General features: G+C 38.8%; 1 protein-coding gene and 1 pseudogene across 1 annotated transcript; one reads left to right on the forward strand and one right to left on the reverse strand.

The window, feature by feature from the left end:
* LOC109269190 (olfactory receptor 2F1-like) overlaps positions 1 to 23,035 on the reverse strand; it is a 334,098-nt pseudogene that overhangs the window by 72,881 nt on the left and 238,182 nt on the right.
* TAS2R39 (taste 2 receptor member 39) lies at positions 13,677 to 16,792 on the forward strand. The gene is given in 6 exon segments (XM_019452532.2): positions 13,677 to 13,701; positions 14,804 to 15,008; positions 15,010 to 15,355; positions 15,358 to 15,391; positions 15,394 to 15,532; positions 15,534 to 16,792. Coding segments are annotated over 6 exon segments (1,077 nt in total). The 3' UTR covers positions 15,862 to 16,792.

Raw genomic sequence — 23,035 nt, forward strand, 5'->3', positions numbered from 1 at the left:
AAAAAAAATCAAGAGGTAGCACAATAGGTATGTTATTTAGAGACATGGAGAAAAATATCAAATGAAATGGATAAACGAATTGAAAATGATTTCCTCTGAAGAGGGGAAATGAGATGGGGAGGGGAAAGTAAACAGGGTTATTTTTCTAATAAATATAATAAAAAGTTATGTAGGAATACAACTCTTTAAGCACACAGTGAATAAAAATGTTTGACCTAGTTGCATTACTTTTTCCTGTGTCAGGGTAACTGTTTACAAGATCAGTAACTGAGATTAGCTGTACCAGGAACAAAAAGAGGCTGATTTATGGGCACCTGTACTGAACATTAATCTTGGCCTCATTCATCTGAGCCCTTTACTTAACCATCGCAGTCAACTTGCCTACTTACCATCCAACATACTGTCATTGAGAGAAAATACCTTTTACAACTGTAATACCTATGGGGCACTTGGGTGGCTCAGTCAGTTAAGCGTCCAACTCTTGATTATGGTTCAGGTCATGGGTTTGTGGGATCAAGTCCTGCATCGGATCAGGCTCTGAACTGACAGCACAGAACCTGCTTAGAATTCTCTCTCTCTGCCCCTCCCTGCTCATGCTTTCTCTCTCTCTCTCTTTCAAAATAAATAAGTAAACTTAAAATAAAAAACCTTAAAAAAAAAAACCTATTGTAATACCCATAGGCACTAATCTTTAGAGTTTCTTGAGATAGGATCCCTGTGTTTCACTTCTGTATCCCAAGTGCCTGGTATATAATATGTGCTCAAAAAATTTATTAGTATGTACATGTTTTACCCATTCAAAGAAATTCTTTAAAAGGAAATCATAAGGGAGGTTACAAACATAGTTGGAAACATATGACAATAGAAGTCCTACACACCAAATTTCACAGGGCTACTATAACATAGTACTTAGCAGTAAATGTATATACTTATTTATTTAAAAAAAAAAAAATAAGCAGGGCGCCTGGGTGGCTCAGTAGGTTAAGCGTCCGACTTTGGCTCAGGTCATGATCTCACAGTTCGTGGGTTCAAGCCCCACATCTGGCTCTGTGCTGACGGCTCAGAGCCTGGAGCCTGTTTCAGATTCTGTGTTTCCCTCTCTTTCTGCTCTTTCCCCGCTCGTGCTCACTTGCTTGCTCTTTCTCTCTCTCTCTCTCCTCCCCTCAAAAACAAATAAACATTAAGAAAAATAAGAAAAATTGAAAACCAGTTGTCTAGGCATTCAACTAAAAAAAAAAACCTTAAAAAAGTGACAAAATAAAACTAAAGGAAGATGTAAAATTATATTAATGATACATGAAGAGATAATGCAACAGAAATGAAAGAAACAATGAAAGATAAACAAAACCTAGAACTGAATCTTCAGGGTAGGAGATGGGATATCTAGCAAAACAAGAAACTTCTAATTAGAAAACAATGAGAAAAGACACAGACCATACTAGAAAAAGAAAAAAAAAGAGGCAATAACTATAAAATAAATAGTGGGGGTTTACTCCAAACTCATAGGTGTAATTTTATGCTAAAGAAGGCTGAAAACCCACATGAAACAGACATTTTTCTAGAAAAAATATAAATAATTAAAATCACTCCCCCGCAAAATTGACAAACTAACCAGGTAACTATTTAAAAAATTGAATTTGTAATCAAATGTCCACCCTGCTGCTTCACAAGAAAAAAAAAATCCTCTTTATCCAATGTAATTGTACTTTGGATCAGACACTATTACCTCCACACAGATTGCATTTCCAAGCCTCTTCTGAGAATAAATGCTGCTCTATGACTAACATCAGCCAACAGTATGCAAGAAGAGCTGCTTCTTTGCGGTTTACGGGAGTCTTACTTGAGGGTCATTTCCCTGTCTCGCATGGTGTTCTTTTGTCCCTCCTCCACACTACTTCCCTCTCCTACCTTGTTTAAGCGCTGTTTGCTATTGGTATTGTTGTTACTATGTGAAAAATGACTTTAGATGAATTGCTTTCTTTTGTGATACCATGTTTATTCATTAAAATGATACTATAAGGGGCACCTGGGTGGCTCAGTCAGTTAAGCGTCCAACTTGGGCTCAGGTCATGATATCACACTTTGTGAATTAGAGCCCCGCATCGGGCTCTGTGCTGACAGCTCGGAGCCTGGAGCCTGCTTCAGATTCTGTGTCTCCCCCTCTCTTTACCCCTCCCCTGCTCACGCTCTGTGTCTCTCTGTCTTTCAATAATAAATAAACGTTTAAAAAATTTTTTTAATAAAAAAATTTAAAAAAAATAAAATGATACTACAAAAGAATACTTAATTACAACGGAGTATTACTCAGCAATCAAAAAGAATGAAACCTTGCCATTTTGCAACTATGTGGATGGAACTGGAGAGCAATATGCTAAGTGAAATTAGTCAGAGAAAGACAAAAATCATATGACTTCACTCATCTGAGGACTTTAAGAGACAAAACAGATGAACATAAGGGAAGGAAACAAAAAGTATATAAAAACAGGGAGGGGAACAAAACAGAAGAGACCCATAAATATGGAGCACAAACTGAGGGTTACTGGAGGGGTTGTGGAAGGGGGGATGGGCTAAATGGGTAAAGGGCACTAAGGAATCTACTCCTGAAATCATTGTTGCACTATATGCTAACTAATTTGGATATAAATTTAAAAAAATTAAAAATAAAATAAAAAATAAATTAAATAAATAAATAAATAAATAAATAAATAAATAAATAAAAGAACACCTAACAATGTAGAAAAATGGTCACAATATTGTTGTGGTAAAAATTTATATAGAGAGTATATGCCAAGAGGCTAGTACATTTTTAGAAAGTTTTTTTCATACACCAATAATTTTATTTTTTATTTTTATTTATTCTTTGTGAATTGCTTTTAAGATTAAAACCATAAAATGTCAAAGGGCAACTGGGTAGCTCAGTGGGTTAAGCGCCGGCCTCTTGATTTCCGCTCAGGTCATGATCTCATGGTTTCAGGAGTTGGAGCCCCACTTCGGGCTCTGTGCTGACAGCGCCTAGCCTGCTTGGGATTCTGTCTCCCTCTCTCTCTCTGCCCCTCCTCCACTCATGCACATGCTCTCTCTCTTTTTCTCCCTGTCTCTAAAAATAAATAAATCAACATTTGTTAGGAAGTGGAACTATAAAATGTCAAAAAGAAGATATGTTTTAACAGCAAATCTGAGCTGAGTGTAAAATACAACAAAGGGTTTGTTGTCTTTTGACGTATAGTTAATATACAATGTTATGTTAGTTTCAGGTATACAACATTGTGATCTGACAAGTCTATACATTACTTAATGCTCTCCATGATAAGTGTAGCCACCGTCTGTCACCATACAATGTTATTACACTATTAATGACTAGATTTCGTATGCTGTACTTTTCTGTGACTTATTTTGTGACTGAAAGTTTGTATCTTTTAATCCACTCCACCTACTTCATCTCTCCCCCTACCCCCTTCTTTCTGGCAATCACCAGTTTGTCCCTTTGTTTATGAGACAACTACAGGTCTTTTATTTGAGGCAAAATGTTTATTATCATATCATTGCTTTTACAACTAATTTTTAAAAATTTTAATGTTTATTTATATTGAGACAGAGAGTGAGAGACAGAACATGAGTGGGGGAGGGGCAGAGAGAGGTAAACACAGGCTCCAGGGTCTGAGCTGTCAGCACAGAGTCTGACATGGGGCTCAAACCGCGAGATCGTGACCTAAGCTGAAGTCAGTTGCTTATCCAGCTGAGCCACCCAGGTGCCCCAATATTTTTAAAATAAAATATGTAGAAATTAGATAATTACAAAATATCAAATACAATAGTCATTGCTGAGATGCAAACTTTAGTCTTTTTTATAGTTATTTAAAATATTCTACACTTTTCAAATGAAACATAATTATTAATATCAAAACTATAACTACACAAAATATTTTCATAGAATCTCTGTAAGTAAGGAGAGTCATAAGCATGTGCACGGGGGAGAAAAGAAGCACAGAGCTTACTACATGATGAAAGGTAATTGTGCCATGAACAAAACAAAGCTATCTTAACAAAATCAACTATAGGGATCTCTAGAGTATAACAAGTATGAAATGTAAATCTTGTGATCTTATAATACTCTGTATAGATTATCATTTGCCTCTGGATTTAGTATGATAAAGATTGTTTTTTTAAGATTTTATTTTTAAGTAATCTCTACACCCAGGAGTGCCTGGGTGACTCAGTCAGTTGAGTGACCAACCTTTAATTTTGGCTCATGTCATGATCTCATGGTTTGTGAGTTTAGCCTCACATTGGGCTCTGTGCTGACAGTGCAGAATCTGCTTCAGATTTGTCTGTCTCCATCTCTCTTTGCACCTCCTCCCACTCACTCTTTCTCTCTCTTTCAAAATAAATAAACATTAAAAAAAAAGTAATCTCTACACCATGGTGCTCAAACCCACAATCCTGAGATCAAGAATCACAAGGTCCACCGACTGAGCCAGCTGGGTGCCCCTAATAAAGATTTTTTTTTTTTTTTTTTTTAATGAAGAAGGGAGAGACACCTGGGTGGCTCAGTTGATTAAGCATCCAATTTCAGCTCAGGTCACAATCTTGCAGTTTGTGGGTTTGAGCCCCTCATGGGGCTATCTGCTGTCAGTGCAGACTCTGCTTTGGAGTCTCTGTCTCCCTCTCTCTCTGCCCCTTCCCCTCAGTGCATGCTCTTTCTTTCTCAAAAATTAGTAAACATTAAAAAAAAAAAAAAAAAAAAAAAGAGGTGTGCCTGGGTGGTTCAGTCAGCTGAGTGTCTGACTCTTGATTTCAGCTCAGATCATGATTTCACAGTTCATGAGATTGAGCCCCACTTTGGGCTCTATACTGGCAGCATGGAGCCTGCTTGGGATCTTGGGATTCTCTCTCTCTCTCTCTTTCATTCTCTCTCTCTCTCTCTCTCTCTCTCTCTCACACACACACACACACACACACACACTAAATAAATAAATAAATAAACAAACAAACAAACAAACAAACATTTTTTAAAAAAAGATAAAAGATAAAAAGAAAGAAGGGAATGCCCCTCTACTTTTTACTTCAAGAGACTAGTGAAAGATGTGGCAGTTTCTGTGGTAGGAAACAGAAACCAAAGGAAAAAAATGTTCCTGTGAAATGCTATGATAGTTACTGCCGAAAAGAATCTGCTCAAAGTTTTTGGGTTCCCCCCCGAGAGGCTCTACTCATAGCAAAACAACTCTGAAAAGCATGAACAAATTCAGAAGATTCAATTTCAAAATCTATTACACAGTTACAATAATTGGTAGTAGGAAACAATCAACAAAACTAAAAGACAGCCTATGGAATGGGAGAAGATATTTGCAAATGACATATCAGATAAAGGGTTAGTATCCAAAATCTATAAAGAACTATCAAACTCAACACCCACAAACAAATAATCCAGTGAAGAAATGGGCAAAACACATGAACAGACACTTTACCAAAGAAGACATCCAGATGGCTAACAGACACATGAAAAGATGCTCAACATCACTCATCATCAGGGAAATATAAATCAAAATCACAATGAGATACTACCTCACACCTGGAAGAATAGCTAATATTAACAACTCAGGAAACAACAGATGTTGGCGAGGATGCAGAGAAAGGGGAACCCTCTTGCACTGTTGGTGGGAATGCAAACTGGGGCAGCCACTCTGGAAAACAGTGTGGAGGTTCCTCAAAAAATTAAAAATAGAACTATCCTACGATCCAGCAATTGCACTATTAGGTATATACCCACAGGATACAAAAAAGCTGTTGCAAAGGGGGACATGCACCCCCATGTTTATAGCAACACTATCAACAATACCCAAAATATGGAAAGAGCCCAAATGTCCATCAACTGATGAATGGATAAAGAAGATGTGGTATATATATACAATGGACTATTACTCAGTGATCAAAAAGAATGAAATCTTGCCATTTGCAACAACATGGATGGAACTAGAATGTGTTGTACTAAGCAAAATAAGACAGAGAAAGAAAAATGCCATATGATTTCACTCACGTATGGAATTTAAGAAACAAAACAGATCAGCATAAGGAAAAGGAAAGAAAATAAGATAAAAACAGACAGAAAGGCAAACCATAAGAGACTCTTAAATACAGAGAAGAAACTAAGGGTTGCTGGGGGGGTGGTGGGTGATGGGCTAACTGGGTGATGGGTACTAAGGAGGGCACCTGTTGGGATGAGCACTGAGTGTTAAATGTAAGTGATGAATCACTAAATCTACTCCTGAAACCATTACTACACTATATATTAACTAACTTGAATTAAATAAATTTTTTAAATGAAAAAAAAAATTGGTGGTGTTATTCACAAAAAGAGACATAGATCAATGGAACAGAAGAGACAGTTGAAAAGTAGACCCACATAAATATAGACAACTGATTTTTGACAAGGGCACCAAGGCAAGCCAATGAAGAAAGGATACTTCTATCAATAAATGGTTCTGGAACAACTGATTATCCACATGCAAAACAAAACAAAACAAAATACCTAATACCTTGACACATTCCTCACAGTTCATACAAAAGTTAAATTGGAATGGGTCATGGACCTAAATATAAAAGATCAAATTATACAACTTCTCAAAGAAAACAAGAGAAGGTTTTTGTGACCTTGGATCTGGCAGAGAGCTGTTCAATATAACAGCAAAAGCACAGTCCATTCAAGAAAAATTGATACATTGAAACTTATAAAAGTATCAAACTTTCATTCTGTAGAAGACATTGTTAACAGAATAAAAGACAAGCCATGGGCTAAGAGAAAATACAGTAAAACCTTGGATTGCAAGTAACTTGTTCTGCAAGTGTTCTGTAAGACGAGCAACCATTTCTAATAAATTTTAACTTGGTAAAAGAGCAATGTCTTGCAATATGAGTAGTACATGATGCAGAGTATCACATGATCACAACTGAGCCAATGGTTCTTTTCTCTCTCTCTCTCTCTCACTCTCTTGTTGTGAGATTGTGGGTGATCAGCTCCCATGCTGGGATGCTCGGTCTCAGGCCATGGTGTTTGGCAGAAATCAGTGATTTTTCAGAATGTTGGAAGTTTCCCACAACTGGCACTAGTGTATTTTGTCACTTGGCACATATGGACCGTCCTTTGCTTTTCCATACAAGAGTAAGCTTAGGAATGCTTTGCTTCATTCTAGGTCGGGCTGCCTGCAGATATAGACCCTTTTCTCTGCCGCCTTATTGCCAGTTACATTAAATACAGTATATGACTAGGCTTATTACTACTGTACTATAGTCAACATCCATGTGAGTGTATACAATGGCCCCCATGCAGAAGAAGATTCCATTGAGCCAATAGACGGCAGTGATTCTGTTAGTGATAGTGATGGAAGTGGTTCTACACAATAACCCTCCTGTCTCTTGTGTCCCTCACACCAGCCATGAAGGTTTTCAAAGAGAAGTGTAAGTTAATTTATTTTTCCTTATATTTTTTATTATTTTGCATTAGGTTACAGTGTTATGATCATTCTTATATGAATATTTTTGGGTTGTGGAACTAATCATCTGAATTTCCATTATTTCTTATGGGGAAATTAGCTTTGATATACAAGCGCTTTGGATGACAAGCATGTTTCCAGAATTAATTATGCTCACAAACCAAGGTTATACTGTATTTGCAAAGCATACAGGTGATAAAGGACTCATAACTATGATAAAGGATTTTAAAAATTTGGGGTGCTTGGATGGCTCAGTCAGTTGAGCAACTCCCAGAGTTCTGGGATTGCACAACATGTCAGGCTCTGCCCTGACAGGGATTCTCTTTCCCTCTCTCTCTGCCCCTCCCCAATTCACATGCATGTGCACTCTCTCTCTCCCTCTCAAAATAAATAAATAACCTTTAAAAAAAAAAGAATTTCAAAAGTTCAACAATAAGCAAACAACTTGATTTTTTCAAACTAGGCAAAAATCTGAGAACATTTTATCAAAGAAGATAAATTTATGTCCAATTAGCCTATAAACAGATGTTCAACACCACTAGTCATTAGGTAAGTGCAAATCAAAATCGCAGTGAAATACCACTATACATCTAAAATGACTAAAACAAAGCAAACAAAAACAAACCCCCCAACCTCCCACCCTCCCTACCCACCACCCCCTCCCGCCCCCACACACATAACACTGACAATACTAGGTACTAGGTAAGATGCAGGGCAACTTGAACTCTCACACATTGCTAGTAAAAATGAAAAACAGTACAACTACTCTGGTAAAGAGTTCAGCAGTTTCTTTAAAAGTTAAGAATTTACTGTACAACTCAGAAATCCTACTTTCAGGGATTTGCCCAAGCGAAAAGAAAACTTATACACATGATGTTATTCACCATTGCCGAAAACTGGAAATGTACTTCAACAAGAGAATGGATAACAAACTGATCTATCCATACGATGTCATACTACTCAACAATAAAAGTGGCTGAACTATAAATTCATTTAAATGGTTAGTTACATCTTAACGGCATTTTGCAAAGTGAAAGCCAGACCCAAAAGGCTATATACTGTATAAAACCACTTATATGTTATCTGGAGAAAGCAAAAGTATTCAACAGAAAACAAATTAGTGGTTGCTAGGGATTTAGGGATTGGATTGGAGCAACAAGGATAATTCTAGGGTTAGAGCAGGATGACCGGAACATCCCATAATGCCTGAAAGTAAGAAAACAAAAACAAAAATGGAGTCATATCAAAGACATAAGAGCCTACATGAAAGAGTTCCCAGTTACCAAAAGCTTAACCAATCTGAGCAGCACTATAAATAAAAATAGTATTAGACCATAACAGAATAAATACAAAGTCCATAAGTATATAGTAATGCAAATTAATGTTTGATTAAATAAATAAATGATGGGAAAGAAAAAACTCTTCCTTACAGAAGAAATCTAATTAATACAAGTAAAAGGAATGAAGAAAATAAAAAATTACAACAGCACAGCAATGTAATAATTGTTGCAGTTGGGGCACCTGAGTGGCTCAGTGGGTTGAGCGTCTGACTTCGGCTCAGGTCATGATCTCACTGTCCGTGAGTTTGAGCCCCACGTTGGGCTCTGGGCTGACAGCTCAGAGCCTGGAGCCCACTTCAGATTGTGTCTCCCTCTGTCTGCCCCTCTGCTGCTTGCACTCTGTCTTTCGTGTTGTCTCAAAAATAAATAAACATTAAAAAAAAAATTTTTTTTAATTGTTGCAGTCAACATCTGCTAATGAATGCTGACATTAGCAGAGAAGGGTTTAAGGAAAAACAAGATATTTGCATAGCTTCAAAGTATCCCCTCCAGAATATTCCTGTGGAGGTTTTCAAATATGTCCACAAATTCTTTGAGATTCCTCCTTCCAGGAAGCAAAGCTTAATTCCTCTCCCCCTGAGTATGGGCCAGATTTAGTGACTCACTTCAAATGAATAGAGTATGAAAAGAAAAGAAAGAAAAAAGTAACTTTATGGTGGAGAAAACTGGTAGATGTCATGTTAACCAAGTATTCAAGTTTCCTATCACTGGTAATAAGATGCTGGCAGGGTGTACCCCTTGCAATGAGAAGGGCACCTCACCTCTGGGGTATTCCTCAAAACCCGTAACTCCCCTATAACCACGAGAAAACATGAGACAAACCCAAGCCAAGCACTACTTCACAAAATACCTGACTGGTATGTTTCTTCAAAGCTGTCATGGTCATGAAAGAAAAGGAAAAAAGACCAAGAATCTGTTACAGATTGAAAGAGAATAAAGATACACAATGATTAAACACAAGGTGGTACTCTAGACTGGATCTTGGAACAGGAAAAAGACATCAGTGGAAAACTGAAAAATCCAAACAAAGCCTACAGTGTAACTAACAGTATTTGTAACAGTACTAACTTCTTAGTTTTGGTCATTGTGCCACAGTTATGTCAGATGTAAGCATTAGGAGAAGCTGGGTTAGGGGTATAAATGGGAATTCTCTGTAGTATATTTACAGTACATCTCTATGTCAAAAACTATTTCAAAATAATAATTTAAAGATATAGCAAATAAACTGAACTGCTTGAAGCCATTTTCTCTGTCATTAATGGTTCAGTGTCCTCCTGATGAGATTTCCGTGGTTAGACATACACTTGAATACATCCAGGATATATCAAACCAGATTTATCATTTAGGTTCTACTAATTCCACTAGTTCTACTTGAAAAGATCATCTCTTCAGGGCCCCTGGGTGGCTCAGTTGGGTAAGTGTCTGACTCTTGGTTTTGGCTCAGATCATGACCTCCTGGCTCCATGATTTTGAGCCCTACATCTGGCTCCACGCTAACAGTGCACAGTCTGCTTGGGATTCTCTCTCTCCTCCTCTCCCCTCCTCTCTCTCTCTCTCTCTCAAAATAAATAAATAAACTCTAAAGATCATCTCTTCACCTAGAAAAGTTACCTCCCCCCACTTCAGACTGTCCCTGGGAGTTCCTGTCAACAACAACAATGTTCTTTCCATTGTAGGAAGCAACTCTGCCGTTGGCTGTGACAAGCAGAGCTTCTTCTGAGGTGCCTCTCGTGATGGCTGTGGCCCCTGCTCCTGCCCACTGCCTCTGTGCGACCCCTGAACACTAGGAAGCCCAGCCACAGGCTGAGGTCATTGCCCCTTCCTCTAACTTATCCCCACCCACGCCCCCACCCCATACTCTCGATCTCCCACCAGTGTTCCTCTCACAGTATTAGACCGTAATACAGAGAACTGCTGTGCTCTCACTCAGCCTTGTTATTCACACTCCCACACTCAATTTGGGCATCAAACCTGCAAAAATTCTAGATTTATGGGGTGGTTGAACTGCCTTCTCTGGATGCCAGTCATTAGGAAGAAGTTCTCTGGGCCATTGGTAAGATCACTCATTCACCAGCAAGTATCTGTACCGCCTCCCAGGGGGTCAGGCACTACAGGTGACAGAGCTGAGAGTGAGACACTGTGATTAGCAAAGAAAGGAGGAGAGAATCATCAGGCTCTTAACAGAGCTTGTCCCCTTCTCCCTTACTGTCGGCGACCTGGGTGGGCAGAGCTGGGGAAGAGCCAGTGACAAGAAAAATCTCTTCAAACCAAATCAGAGGTCCTGAGCTGCTTGCACAAGTGTGTGGAAACAAGCGGAGTTGTTTACAACACTGTATTTGAAGGAAATATCTGGAGTTCAAAAACAGGGATTTAAAGACAAGATGGTAAAATCCATAAAAACTTGTCTCAAACAGTTTATCAGGCTGGAAAACCTTCATAAGCTTTTTGCTTTTTTTAAAAAGAGGCCTTAAGTAAGAAGAAAACAAACGTTGTGAAGATTTTCAGAGACACCTCACTCACCAACCTTCTCTTTGTTAGAATTACTTGTCATTACTTTAATGTTCATTCACGAAAGTCTATTTACTCTGAATTGAGAGGTCAATTTTATCATCATTTGTCCCGTGCATACATTTTAAAATTAGAAATGAGCACCTCAATTGTGGTAGAGGTAGAGCCCCTCCCTAAGGAATGTGGTGGGGGCCTTCTCAGAACAAAGGAAGGCAACGTGCCCAATCAACTCCTATACACGTATGCATAACTCTGACACAACTCTGAAACTTGGACTGGGTTCAATCAGACTATGTGTGTCACCCTATATGGGAGACAAAGAAGCTGCAATTGCGCAAAAGGCTACACCCTGCTGCGCTCAGGGCTCGGTTTTTCGGATACAAACCCATTGAGCCCATGCTGACACGACAAATAAAGTGCTTCCTGGAAAAGAAAGCCTCGCGGCCCCGTCTCTCTGTGTGAGAATCCTGCTATACAATGGCCATCTCTTTTAGTTTTAATATTCCAAAAAAGATTGAGTGATTCTGGTGCTGTTTTTACCCTACTGTTGGTTAGCCTATGTTGTAAAGGAACAGGGAACTTTTCCTTTGTTAAAAAAAACAAAAACAAAAACAAAATTCAACCAAGTAAATTTGAAGATCTAACTGGCTTTATTCAACAAGCGATGAATTGGGCAGCACCTCATCTGGCAAGTAGCAAGGCCCTCGAAGAGTTGTACAAAATGGAAGGTTTATAGGATGGAGGAGGGGCAAGGAAGTTACTAGGGAAAGAAAAGAAAGGATGGCTCCAGGAAGGTCACTTTCTTTTAGGGAAAAGGGCAGAGGATCTTACCTTGCAGTTTACTTCATCTCTTGGGGGGGACTGAGAGAGTCCCAGTGACAGATTACTTCTTTAGTGCTGGCCAGAAAATTCCAGACAATTAGGGCAATATTTCTGGGGGAGATTGAAGTTGCAATTAGATTGAGTATTAAGCCCCGGTTTGGGAACTTGGTCTAAGTGGCATCATTTTGGGCCTGTGGTTTTCTTTCTTTTTGTTTTTAAGTGTATTTATTTATTTTGAGAGAGAGAGAGAGGGAGGGAGGGAGAGAGAGAGAGAGAGAGAGAGAGAGAGAGAGAGAGAGAGAGAACAAGCAGGTGAAGGGCAGAAAGTAGGAGGGAATCTCAAGCAGGCTGCACACTATCAGCACAGAGCCCGATGTGGGGCTTGAACTCACAAACAGTGTGATCATGACCTGAGCAGAGATCAAGAGTTGGACACTTAACAGAGTGAGCCACCCAGGTGCCTCCAGTTTTCTTTTTTTAATACCTTCGACCCTCATTTTCGTAGTGTTCTATTTAAATGAAAGGTAAATGTTGTGTAGGCCTTTAAATATTTATATGTAACAAAAGAAGTTTATTATCTGTCAAGTAATTCATTTTGCAACGAAGTTCTATCTCTTGAAAATTAGTGTCTTCTTGTTTTACCATTGTGATATTGTATATTATGGTATGATTATGTATATTGTATCATATCATATCATATTATAATAAATACATTTGGTCTTGTTTCTCTAGCAGAGCTCCTAAAACCCTTGGAATTTCCGAAGAGATGAGTGTTATAAAGGTGTCTTTGGTTATGTTAATGATGTGGCTTTCCAATCGATCGCACATAAGCTGGGGGCGGGCTGCCAGGAGAGCCAATCATGTGATTAGAGGTTTGGAACTTTCAGTCCCACCCCCTGATTTCTAGACTGGGGTGCTGGGCGGGGGCGGGTGATAGTTGACACTATCACTAATGGCCAGTGATTTACTCAATCCCGCCTATGTGATGAAGCCTCCATAAAAATCACACAGGACTGGGTTCAGAGAGCTTCTAGGCTGGTGAACATGTGAGGTGTTTGGAGAGTGGGGCCCCTGGGGAGGGCGTGGACATACTCTGCCTTCTGCGTCTCTTCCACCTGAAGAATCATCCGTAGCCTTTAGCATATCCTTTTATAATAAACTGTTATTAATAAATAATAATAAACAGGCAGTTAGTGTCTGAATTGAGGTAAATTGTAGGACACCCAGCTACTATCACAGAATGGCCTGGTGTGGGGAAAACAAAACAAAACAAAACAAAACAAAACAAAACAAAACAAAACCACACACACGGTCGATGACCAGAAGTGTCAGAAGTGAAGTGTTCTGTGTGAGTAGTAAAGAAAGTCTCACAGGTAGAAAGCTGGATTACGCTTTTTTTTTTTAACTCAATTATTCTTCCCTTAAATAGTGAAGGCATCATAAAAGACTACCAGGAAAAAAATGTTACAGTCAAGTCAACCCTGACTTTGGTCTTTGGCGCACACAAAAGGATCCACACATGGGTGTAGGAAATATAAAGAGTGGTAAGAAGATGGTCTCTGGAACCAGGTGACCTGAGGTAGAATACCAACACTGTCTCTTTCTAGATGTGTGACTTGGGACAAGTTATTTAGCCTCAGTTTCCTCATCTGCAAAGTGTAGATAATAAAATACATTCTTCACTGAATTGCTGTGTGGCTTAAATTTGATGATATATATAAAGTATTTGAACAGTGTCTAGCATACGCGCACACACACACACACACACGCTATACATAGCATACATTGATTTATATATTACATTGACTTTGAATTTATTATTATTATTTCCAATCAGTTCCCTGAGGTCACAAGTGAAACTAAGTTAAATGGTGACTTGGCAGGCAGATGTTCTACTTAACTGGCATTAGTAAAGGCCATGGTTCTCAATACCACATTAGTGGTTTATAAAGGAGCATGTACCCAAGTGAAATAAGTCAGCCAGAGAAAGACAAATGTCATATGATTTTACTCATATGTGGAATTTAATAAACAAAACAGATGAACATAGAGAAAGAGAAGGAAAAATAAGATTAAAAAAAGAGAGGGAGACAAACTGTAAGAGACTCTTAAATGCAGAGAACAAACTAAGAATTGCTGGAAGGATATTGAGTGGAGGATGGGCTAAATGGATGATGGGCATTAAGAAGGGCACTTGTTGGGATGAGCACTGGGTGTTATATGTAAGTGATGAGAATCACTAAATTCTACTTGTAACATCATTATTCCACTATATGTTAACTAACCTGGATTTAAATAAAATTTAAAAATTTTTAAAAATATACAAAAGATTGGGGCACCTGGGTGGCTCAGTCAGTTGAGCATCTGACTTCGGCTCAGGTCATGATCTCACGGTTCATGGGTTCAAGCCCCGCATCGGGCTTGACTCTAGTCCTTCCTGGGCCCCATAATTGAACTAAAACCAACAAGTCCAAATGGACATGGAAGAGGATTAGAAAGCAAATCCTTCCATCATTTGCATCTCCAGATTTAGAGCTAAGAATTCTGAGATAAACAAATGGAATGAATTTGGAAATGATGCATCAAAGGCTTCCTCCTATGACATGAATAGTGGGAGCTACTGAGGATCTGCCTATCAAACGCTAGAGAGACATTTTCCCCCAGACACCAAACAGGGGTAACAACTCAGGATGACAAAAACCTGCAATCCTGCAGATAATGAATTTTCACCATTTCACATCCTCTCAATTTTAACAGTTATAGGCACTGAATGCATCATTGGTATCGTTGCAAATGGGTTCATCATGGCTATAAATACAGCTGAATGGATTAAAAATAAGGCAGTTTCCAATAAGCAGGATCCTGTTTTTCTTGAGTGTATCCAGAATACCTCTCCAAAGCTTCATGATGATAAAAATTACCTTCAGCTCAACATCCCCACATTTTTATAATGAAGATGTTATATATGGTACATTCAAAGTAACTTTCATGTTCTTAAATCATTGTAGCCTCTGGTTTGCTGCCTGGCTCAGCTTCTACTTCGTGAAGATCGCTGATTTCTCCCACCCCCTTTTCCTCAAGCTGAAGTAGAGAATTTCCGGGACGGATGCCCTGGCTCTGTGGCTATCAATGTTTATTTCCTTAGGCTACAGTGTGCTCTTCTCCAATGACATCAACACCATGTATTGTAACAATTCTTCTATCCCTCTCGCAACTCCTCTAAGAAAAAATACTTCCTCAGACCAATGTGGTCAACCTGGTTCTTCTCTATAACCTGGGGATCTTCATTCCTCCGATCATGTTCATCTTTGCAGCCACCCTGCTGATCATCTCTCTCAAAAGACACACCCTACACATGGAAAGCAATGCCACTGGCTCACATGGGGACCATCAAAGTTACCAGCTACTTTCTCATTCTCTACATTTCCAATGCAGTTGCTCTATTTCTTTATATGTCCAATATCTGTGACGCCAACAGTTCCTGGATTATTTTGTGCGAATTCATCATGGCTGCCTACCCTGCTGGTCACTCCATTCTGCTGATTCAGGACAACCCTGGGTTGAGAAGAGCTTGGAAGCAGCTTCAGCCTCAAATTCATCTTCACCTAAAAGAGAACCAGAATACCACAAAACAAGCCCAACCAGCTCTGCCTCCCCCTTACCCAGACCCCTCTCCCCCCACCTCCTTTCTTCCCCAAACCTGACCTGATCCTTCCACCTGATGTGGTTTTTTATACAGAAGGTTAATCTTCATTTCTCTCTTTTGCTTCTTGGGCACAGTCTTAGTGATGTTTGACATATTCTTTACCTAAGCCTCCTATTTTACCTCCACTTGCTCTATGTAAAAGCAGCGGTTCTACACATTAGAATCTCTGGGGGAGATTTTTGAAATACCAATGTCGAAACCTGACCCTAAATCAATTAAGTCAGAATTTTTGGTGTTGGAACTTAGATAATTCTTTTTAATTTCTTAAGGTGATTGTTTTCCAAAACCTAAAACAAAAAAGTTTAAGATGCTCAGCCTGGCTTATATCAAGAAGAAAATGAAGACCACTTTGAGATATAATTTTTTACCTATTAGATAAGCAAAGATCAAAAAGTTTGGTAACACACTGTGTGTGATCATGAGGACAAGGCAATCTCATAAATTTATGGAAATGTTAATTGCTGCTTCTTTAAGTACAGTTTAGTAATACATATGAAAGTACATACTTTTATTTGACAATTATACTTGGGGATATTTATTTTATAGATATTCTTGAGCACATAAAAATTGATATATGTACCAATTATTTGTTGCAATATTTTACATCCAAATGGCTATATTCATTATTAAATGGAGCCACACTGGGGATAGCAACTAATGTTGAATCACCAATCTCTAGAACTTAATATTTGAAAAATTCACCAAATAAAACTTATTCTACTTTCTCTTCCTATCTGGAAAAAATTAGGTTAAATTTCTCCTGAAATAGAGGAATTGTTTCTTTTTCTTTTCAAGAAGATAGACAGACTCTTCTTTAAAGGTCTCATTTTCTGAACTTCCACGTCCATGGGCTTACAAGATAACAAATAAAAGCAAAAGAGCAAAATGTAAAAACAACTTTGAAATTTTGAAATTTTCAATCCAAGAGAGAGATGCAATTCAAGACCACTTGAATCTATTCAGGATAGGTTCTGGACTGCAGGCTGCCTCGTTACTCATGTCCTGGAGTGGAAAGGGCTACCATCCTGAGAGAAGAAAAGGTGAACTACCTTCCCCCATTTCATAACCAGACTATAGAACAATCTGTAAACATGGACACCTCAGGGGGAGTCCTCACTGGGCTGAAGATTTAACTGTGCTAGCCAGTACTCCTCACATGTGCCATCCTTAAAACCTACCGGAAAGTAAATATGACTTGACACCGTGAAAGTCTTCAGAGAAGGAACACGACTATTTCAGGTGTGAGTGTTAGACATACATCACTATTTGTCATTTAATCCCTATCAAGGATTTTGTTGTTTTAAAAAAAAAGTATTTGATATTCAAAATGATAGCATGCTTCCTTGTACCTTAACAAATGGATTCTGAATAATATACTGGATGCTAAGAAAATTCATAGATGTGCTTTGTAAACATTCTCAGAGGCTAAAGACATTAAGTGAGTGACTATCAAAACACACAGTCATGGGCAGCTGGAAATAGAGCATCAGAGCCATCACCTATGACAAAGTATTGATGGAAATGGTTACATTTCTCATCGAGCAACTCCCAAAACCAAGTAACAGATAATTGGGGAAGTATATATCACATGTCACATGTCACCATTGTTTGTCACTATTTTCTGGTTAATATGGTAAGATTTATTTTCTTGTGAAATAGCCTGATTGCTACAAAGCTGTCTATTAAAAGCATCTTCCCTCCAATTCTCACATATAGCTTTTTTTAAATGAGATTGTCAATACTTACAAAAACATAACACTATTACTCATTTCTAAATCTCCACCCAAATATTACAGAAGTGAAATTAGAGTTGTTTCAAGCTGATTGTCATCATCATCATATTCAAAGTAATATCAGCTTTTGGCCAACAAATAAGTAAACAAATGCTGAAAAGGTCTTTTGTGAATAGTAAGTCTCCTGCCTCACCCAAAATCTCACTTCCCCAAAGCAACATTTCTATTATTTCTGACTCTAGTTTTTGTGGTGGTTACTTTCATAGCTCCGAACAGGTACACATAGACACGCACATTGTATTATCCATCTGTAAACACCTATTGACTCATCACTGTAAATGGTGAGGACTGAAGTGTCACTTACATTGCCATCAAATGCTGCCCTGTAGTAATTGCATTACTACTTCTGGCTCTTATTCTCATTGCTTTTAAATTTTTGAATGATCATTTTAATGTGTATTTATTTTTGAGAGAGAGAGAGCATGAGTAAGGGACAGGCAGAGAGAGAGGGAGAAACAGAATCTGAAGCAGGCTCCACACTCTGAGCTGTCAGCACAGAGCCCGATGCGGAGCTCAACTCAGAAACCATGAGACCGTGACCTGAGCCGAAGTTAGGCGTTCAACCAACTGAGCCACCAGGAGCCCCTTGAATGATCATTTTAAGTTGCAATGTCTTATTCTACTATTTATAGTCCATGCCTACCAACTCCACATTATATAAAAGAGTATGTTAGTGCCCCATCCTTCTTTTTACTACTTCTCCCTTTTCCACCTGCTTTTTAAAAAATATTTTTATTTATTTTTGAGAGAGAGAGAGAGACAGAGAGAGAGAGAGAGCACAGCGGGGAGGGACAGAGAAAGAGAGGGAGGAAGAGGATCCAGAACAGGCTCTGCGCTGACAGCAGAGAGCCCGATGCAGGGCTCGAACTCAAACTATGAGATCATGACCTGAGCCAAAGTTGAACACAACCGACTGAGCCACCCAGGTGACCCCCTTTTCCACATTCTAACTGCTGAAAGCAACATGCTCCTTTCACATTGTCATATGCTATTCTGTAACTATTGTTCAGTCTTCTGTGCTTCATCTATGAATTTATTTTAAATGTAGAAGATCAATAAATAGCATTTCTAATATTCTTAGTAAAACTATTATTACTGGACTCAAGACCAAAAAGTGCTTTTCATTAAGTTCAATGACACAATCCATAAACCCAGGTAAAAGGAGATTGTTTCCAGCATAAAAATCAAATGCATTTTTTTTTTTTTTACACTCCATCATTTACTCAGCAACATGAAAGAATTTAGTTTGGGTTTATGATAATCCTGCTCAATTGCCTTCCTTTATGTTGTTATACCAGCCCTGCCTCCCAGAGAGATAAGTATATTCCTTATCACCTACTCAAAGGAATTCAGTATTTTAATCATGGCACTGTCAGTTGGATGTAATCCACTTTTTTTTTTTTTTCCAGTAGCAACTTGATCAATGCCTTTCATTCTCGTTCCCTTCTTGATAAGTGGCTCCTAAGCCTGATTCATGTTTGTCATCCACCCGGATGTCCGGGTTATATCCATCACCTATTTTCTAGACCACATGTCTTACTCTTCCTTTTCTTATTTCCTCCCTTACTTACCGGAACACATCCTTAAGTAGCTTCCTCGGAAAAGTCCTTCAGAAATGGGAAATGTTTTTATTTTGCCCTCACTCTTGATTAGTAGTTGATAGTTGGTTGAATATACAATTTTAGGTCTAAAATAATTTACCTTAAGTTTAGAAGAAATTTCATTCTTTTCACATTTGTTGTTACTAATTAGAAGTGTGAAAGCAACCTGTGCCTTTTTCCTTTCTAGGTTTTTGTATTCTTTCTTTAGACATTTTTAAAATCTTCTTTTTATCTTTCATGATTCACCAAGACTGCACTACAACTGCATATAACAGAAATCTGATTAAAGTGACCATATAATGCTATTTTTAAATGTAACATGAATTCTAGAGGTTGAAAAAAATGCTCCAGGAAGTCACTAATGACTCAGGATCCTTCTAGCTTCCTTTCCTACCACATCATGTTGCTGAGGCAACATGAGACAGAGACAGAGACAGAGACAGAGAGAGAGAGAGAGAGAGAGAGAGAGAATGAGCTGGGGAGGGGCAGAGGGAGAGGGAGAGAGGGGAGAGAGAGAATCCCAGTAGCCCCTACGCAGGGCTCAATCCCACGACCCTAGGATCATGATCTGAGATGAAATTAAGAGTATCACCTCTACATTCTAGGCAGAACTAGGTCACATGACACCTCCACAAGGAAAATTGTAGAAAGAATTATTTTTAATTTGTAATTGTGTTTGGCAAAAATCAGTGATTTTTCAGAACGTTGGAAGTTTCCCACAACTGGCACTAGTGTATTTTGTCACTTGGCACATATGGACCGTCCTTTGCTTTTCCATACAAGAGTAAGCTTAGGAATGCTTTGCTTCATTCTAGGTCGGGCTGCCTGCAGATATAGACCCTTTCTCTGCCGCCTTATTGCCAGTTACATTAAATACAGTATATGACTAGGCTTACACTTCCACCCTAATCCACTCTAAACAAAATTAGGGTACTTATATTGAGGAAGAGGGAAGAATGATCATGGGTTAGGCAACTAGTATCAGATGCTCCATTTGGTGAAAATTGTGTAAGACCAAGTGAGGGTTTATCAATCAAAGACCATGTCTTTGGGGCACCTGACTGGCTCAGTCAGTTGGGCATCTGACTCTTGATTTCGGCTCAAGTCATGATCCCAGGGTCGTGGGATCGAGCCCTGCATAGGGCGTTGCATTGAGCATGGAGCCTGCTTGGGATTCTCTCTCCCCTACTTGTTCTCCCTCTCTCTCTCTCAAAAACAAAAACAAAAACAAAAAAACATGCCCTTCATCAGCACTCATAAAGTTTCTTTTATTTTTTAAAAATAATTTCTTCCTCTTCATTTTCTCTAAATTTGATCCTTAAAATTCTTTTTGGTCAGATTTTAGGCCTCCTAGATTAAATATCTGTGTCTCTTATCTTTTTCATCATTGATTTATGCTGAGCATTCAGAGATATTATCTTGAACTCATCTTAATTTTACTGAAATCATGTTAACAGTATGTAATTTTAAATATTTTTAATCTCAAAGTTTCTTCTTGTTTCCTATTTCTTTTTAATAACATCTTTTTCTTAATTTATGAATTCAGTATCTTTTCTGCCTTCTCTGAAGATACAAGTTCAAATTTTATAAGTATTCTTCTTTGATCTTTATTTCTCCAGGGGTCATTTATTCTGAATATTTATCTTGGTCTTTCTCTTTCAGGCTGTGAATTTTGCTCCTATTTCTGATAATCCTTGATTACTAATTCATGAAGGAAAATGAAAGGCTGTTTTGCATAAGTAAGAATTATTCCCCAGCAGGACATTCTTCTGAATGGAAAGGCTGATTGGGACCTCTGTTTTGTAACTGGGCCATCCAGTTCGTCAGGATTGGCTTCTGATGACTTTTTTTTTAAGGTATGTGGGTAAAAAATCAGATATTAGCCTTGAAATTAAAAATGTCATAATAAGAAAGAATTTAATCTCTGTGCAAACATCACACTGGAAGCCCTGCTTCTTGGAAATGCATTCAATTTCTCTACAAAAGCATTGTTGATATGGGGGTTGTCAATGGTTCTGTGTGCAGTGATGGAGAAAAGGTTGGAAGGAATCACTGAAGCAGCTATATGGCAGACAGAATTACAACAATGACTTGGTTTTACACCCTGCCTCACTCCTACTAGCCAAAGCTAGGAAACACACATCAGGGGACCTCAAGGCTTTCAAGCAAGCTTAGCAGCCGCCACACTGCCAGAGGACCACCTTGTGCATATTCTGAGCATCCTCTGTGCCACTTCATCCACAACACGCTTTCATGGATGGTCCACATCCAAGAGATGGGATGAAATCTCTAGTCTGCCCTCACTCCTCTCTCTTAATTATTATGGGATTGTTTTTCTCAGTGGAGTCTCAGAAGAAGGGGGAGTCAAGTACATTTGTTTGGTCTAAAATTTAAAATCAGAAGCCTTATACACAATATTTCTTTTTATTACACAAGAACCTGTCAGCCTGTTTCAGTTCAGTCATTGTCAAGCTCATGACAGTGCTTTACCATGGACAATTTCAAATTGTCCAAAACTTAATTTGGGGTCATAAAAATCCCCCAAACTGGTTTTCTACAGAAAATTTCTTTTTTTTTTTTTACAATTTTTTAAGTTATTTATTCATTTTGAGAGAGAGAAAGCGCACGCGTGTGCACGCACGCACACACGCACACACACACGCACACACACACACACGGGGGAGGGGCAGAGAGGAGAGACAGAATCCCAAGCAGGTTATATGCCATCAGCTCAGAGCCTGATATGTGGCTCAAAGCTGTGAACTGTGAGTTGGTAACCTGAGCCAAAACCAAGAGTTGGATGTTTAACCAATTGTGCCACTCAGGCATTCCTCTACAGGAAATTTCTAAGGAAGTTTCTGAACTAGAGCATTAACTCGATGACAGGCTTATATTATTTTTGTTTTATGCTAGTGTTTTTCTCATCTGTTAACAGACCTGCTAATTTCATTATGTGACTGACCTCTTGGAAAGTTTATCAAGCCCTCAAACTGATTAAACGATAGCAGCAATTCCCCTTTCTTACTGATTTCATAGAAAATTTCCAGAAAGTTTAAATTGGCAAAAGCTGATTACTGGGCTAGAAATGAGAGATGTTCATCAATAAACTGAGTGGTCAGGATACTAAAATAAAGGAAAACATCTGTATGGGGCCTCTCCACTTGCAATCCACACAGCTGTGTGCATGGCCTCATCAGCTTGAGAATTTTCTCATAAGAGCATAAGAACAAACACAGAGAAGAGAAAGGCAGGATTTAGCCCATCCCAGCCAACTCTGACTTGCCTGCCAAGTAGATAAAAAGACATGGCGGCCGATTCCCTGGGAAGACTAGTGCCTGCATCACCATGGAGACAGCTATTCTGCCCATCGAGTAGTGGGATTCTGTACAACAAACAGAGCTGAACACAAAGATGGAGATGCTAGCACCAGGAGAGTGAGTGAGAGAAGGGGCAGGCTAAGCGAGAAGTAAAGGTGCCACACTGAATGCAGCTGTCACAGTGAGAGGAAAGAGCGTTGCGGGCAGTGACTCTCTAGATGGGAAAGACACAGCTGGTGCCTGGACATCTGCCTTAGAGACCAGCCCAAACCACCATCCTTCCGCCTTTAAGTAGCTCCAGGCTCAAAGCAGGAGAGAAAATCTTGAGTGGGCTGAGTGTAACACGAAATGAGTGCGTTTACCCAGAATTGTGTTTTCACCCACCAGGTGGATTGGGGGAAGGGAGGGCTATGCAGATATTAAACTAATTACCTTTAAAATGTAAGTTGTTCTTCACACAC

This window comes from Panthera pardus, unplaced genomic scaffold (assembly GCF_024362965.1).
Source record: "Panthera pardus isolate Hobbes unplaced genomic scaffold, ASM2436296v1 HiC_scaffold_8, whole genome shotgun sequence".
In the NCBI taxonomy this organism is placed as follows: Eukaryota; Metazoa; Chordata; class Mammalia; order Carnivora; family Felidae; genus Panthera; species Panthera pardus.